General features: G+C 36.8%; 1 protein-coding gene across 1 annotated transcript in view; it reads right to left on the reverse strand.

The window, feature by feature from the left end:
• The window catches only part of si:ch211-132f19.7 (adenylate cyclase type 8), a gene marked incomplete in the record, with an annotated part of 42,190 nt that overhangs the window by 23,969 nt on the left and 16,927 nt on the right, over positions 1-1,294 (reverse strand). Inside the window, 1 exon segment of the mRNA XM_014027075.1 lies at positions 924-1,125. Coding sequence (XP_013882529.1) covers positions 924-1,125 — 202 coding nt within the window.

A 1,294-nucleotide genomic window follows, 5' to 3' on the forward strand; every position in this document is an offset into this window, starting at 1 on the left:
GCCTATAAGTGTTACACAAGCAAACAAACAAACAAACAAACAAAAATGTGGGCAACTGCACTAGCTTAATCATAAAAATAGAACTTTACTTGAAGTATTTGCATTTCATGTATTATATTATTGCATTTGGCCCACCACTCTGATTGATTTTAATTTTGGCCCTCTCAGGGAAAATATTTGGGCACCCCTGCATTAGATAAACCTGACCTATTGAGAAGCTGGTTAGCCAATATCAGTAGAGACAAGTTTCATCCTTCAAAGTATCACCGGGTATGCAGTGAACATTTTTTAAGAGTTAAATACATAAAAGTTAAAAAGTAATAACCACATGTCAGTATTAGTTCAAGCCATAATTATTCAACTAGCTTAAAATCTAAGTTAGGCTATGATCACACTGCAGGTCTTGTCAATTCAAATATTTTTCTCAATTCATATGTTTTTGTATTAAATTCTATCAGGCAGTGTATGAACTCTCCAGTGTACTTACGACCCCCATGCACAGAAGAAGATGTGATGTCCCATTCAGCATGCTGAGATTACAGAAATAAATATGGATACTACAMGTAAGCATTTGTTTTTAAATTTGCTCTTAAAACACATTTTTTTTGCCTTGGATTTTAACTCAGCTTGAGATATTTTATTGATGCCATGTAAGGAAATTATTGTTTTTATGATTTGAATGGCTCATCTGTATTGTTTTTTATGTTTACTTTTTATGCGTTATCATCAATGTACAGTACTTTGGCCAAACTGTGTTGTTTTTAAAGGTGCTTTATAAATAAAGTTGTATTGTTTTTAGTGTTTTCTCCCAGAAGTTACCTGACAAATTTGACCTCCAAATCCAAGTTTCCCAGCAGCAGTGAAACCAACACAAAACTGAAAATAATATTGTTTCTACCAATCTTTGAATAGGTCAGACTCACRATGTCCACAGTGGCGATCACGGAGTTTACTGTGATGGCGGTGAGTGTGAGCAGCGTTCGAGCGTCTTTGGTTTCATGAACCCAGCAACATAGTGACTGCAGCTTGGCGGGACAACGTTTAAATTCCTCCCCCAGAGTCAGCAGCAGGAGCAGGAAGTAAATGCAGCCACMGAGGATGAACTGCGCCACCATTGGACACAGCCTGGATGTAAAATAAGAAACAGTTGCGTATCAAAGTCTAATATGTGTTTTCAGGTTCTTCTGAGGTTTATAAAATCCAACAAACAAGTTTGTAACTAGACATGGGTTTTTACGATGTAAAAACAAGTGTGCATTGCCACGTAGCATGTCATTGCAGCATGGCTTTGCCT

The sequence above is a fragment of the Austrofundulus limnaeus genome, unplaced genomic scaffold, assembly GCF_001266775.1.
Source record: "Austrofundulus limnaeus strain Quisiro unplaced genomic scaffold, Austrofundulus_limnaeus-1.0 Scaffold613, whole genome shotgun sequence".
NCBI classification, from domain to species: Eukaryota; Metazoa; Chordata; class Actinopteri; order Cyprinodontiformes; family Rivulidae; genus Austrofundulus; species Austrofundulus limnaeus.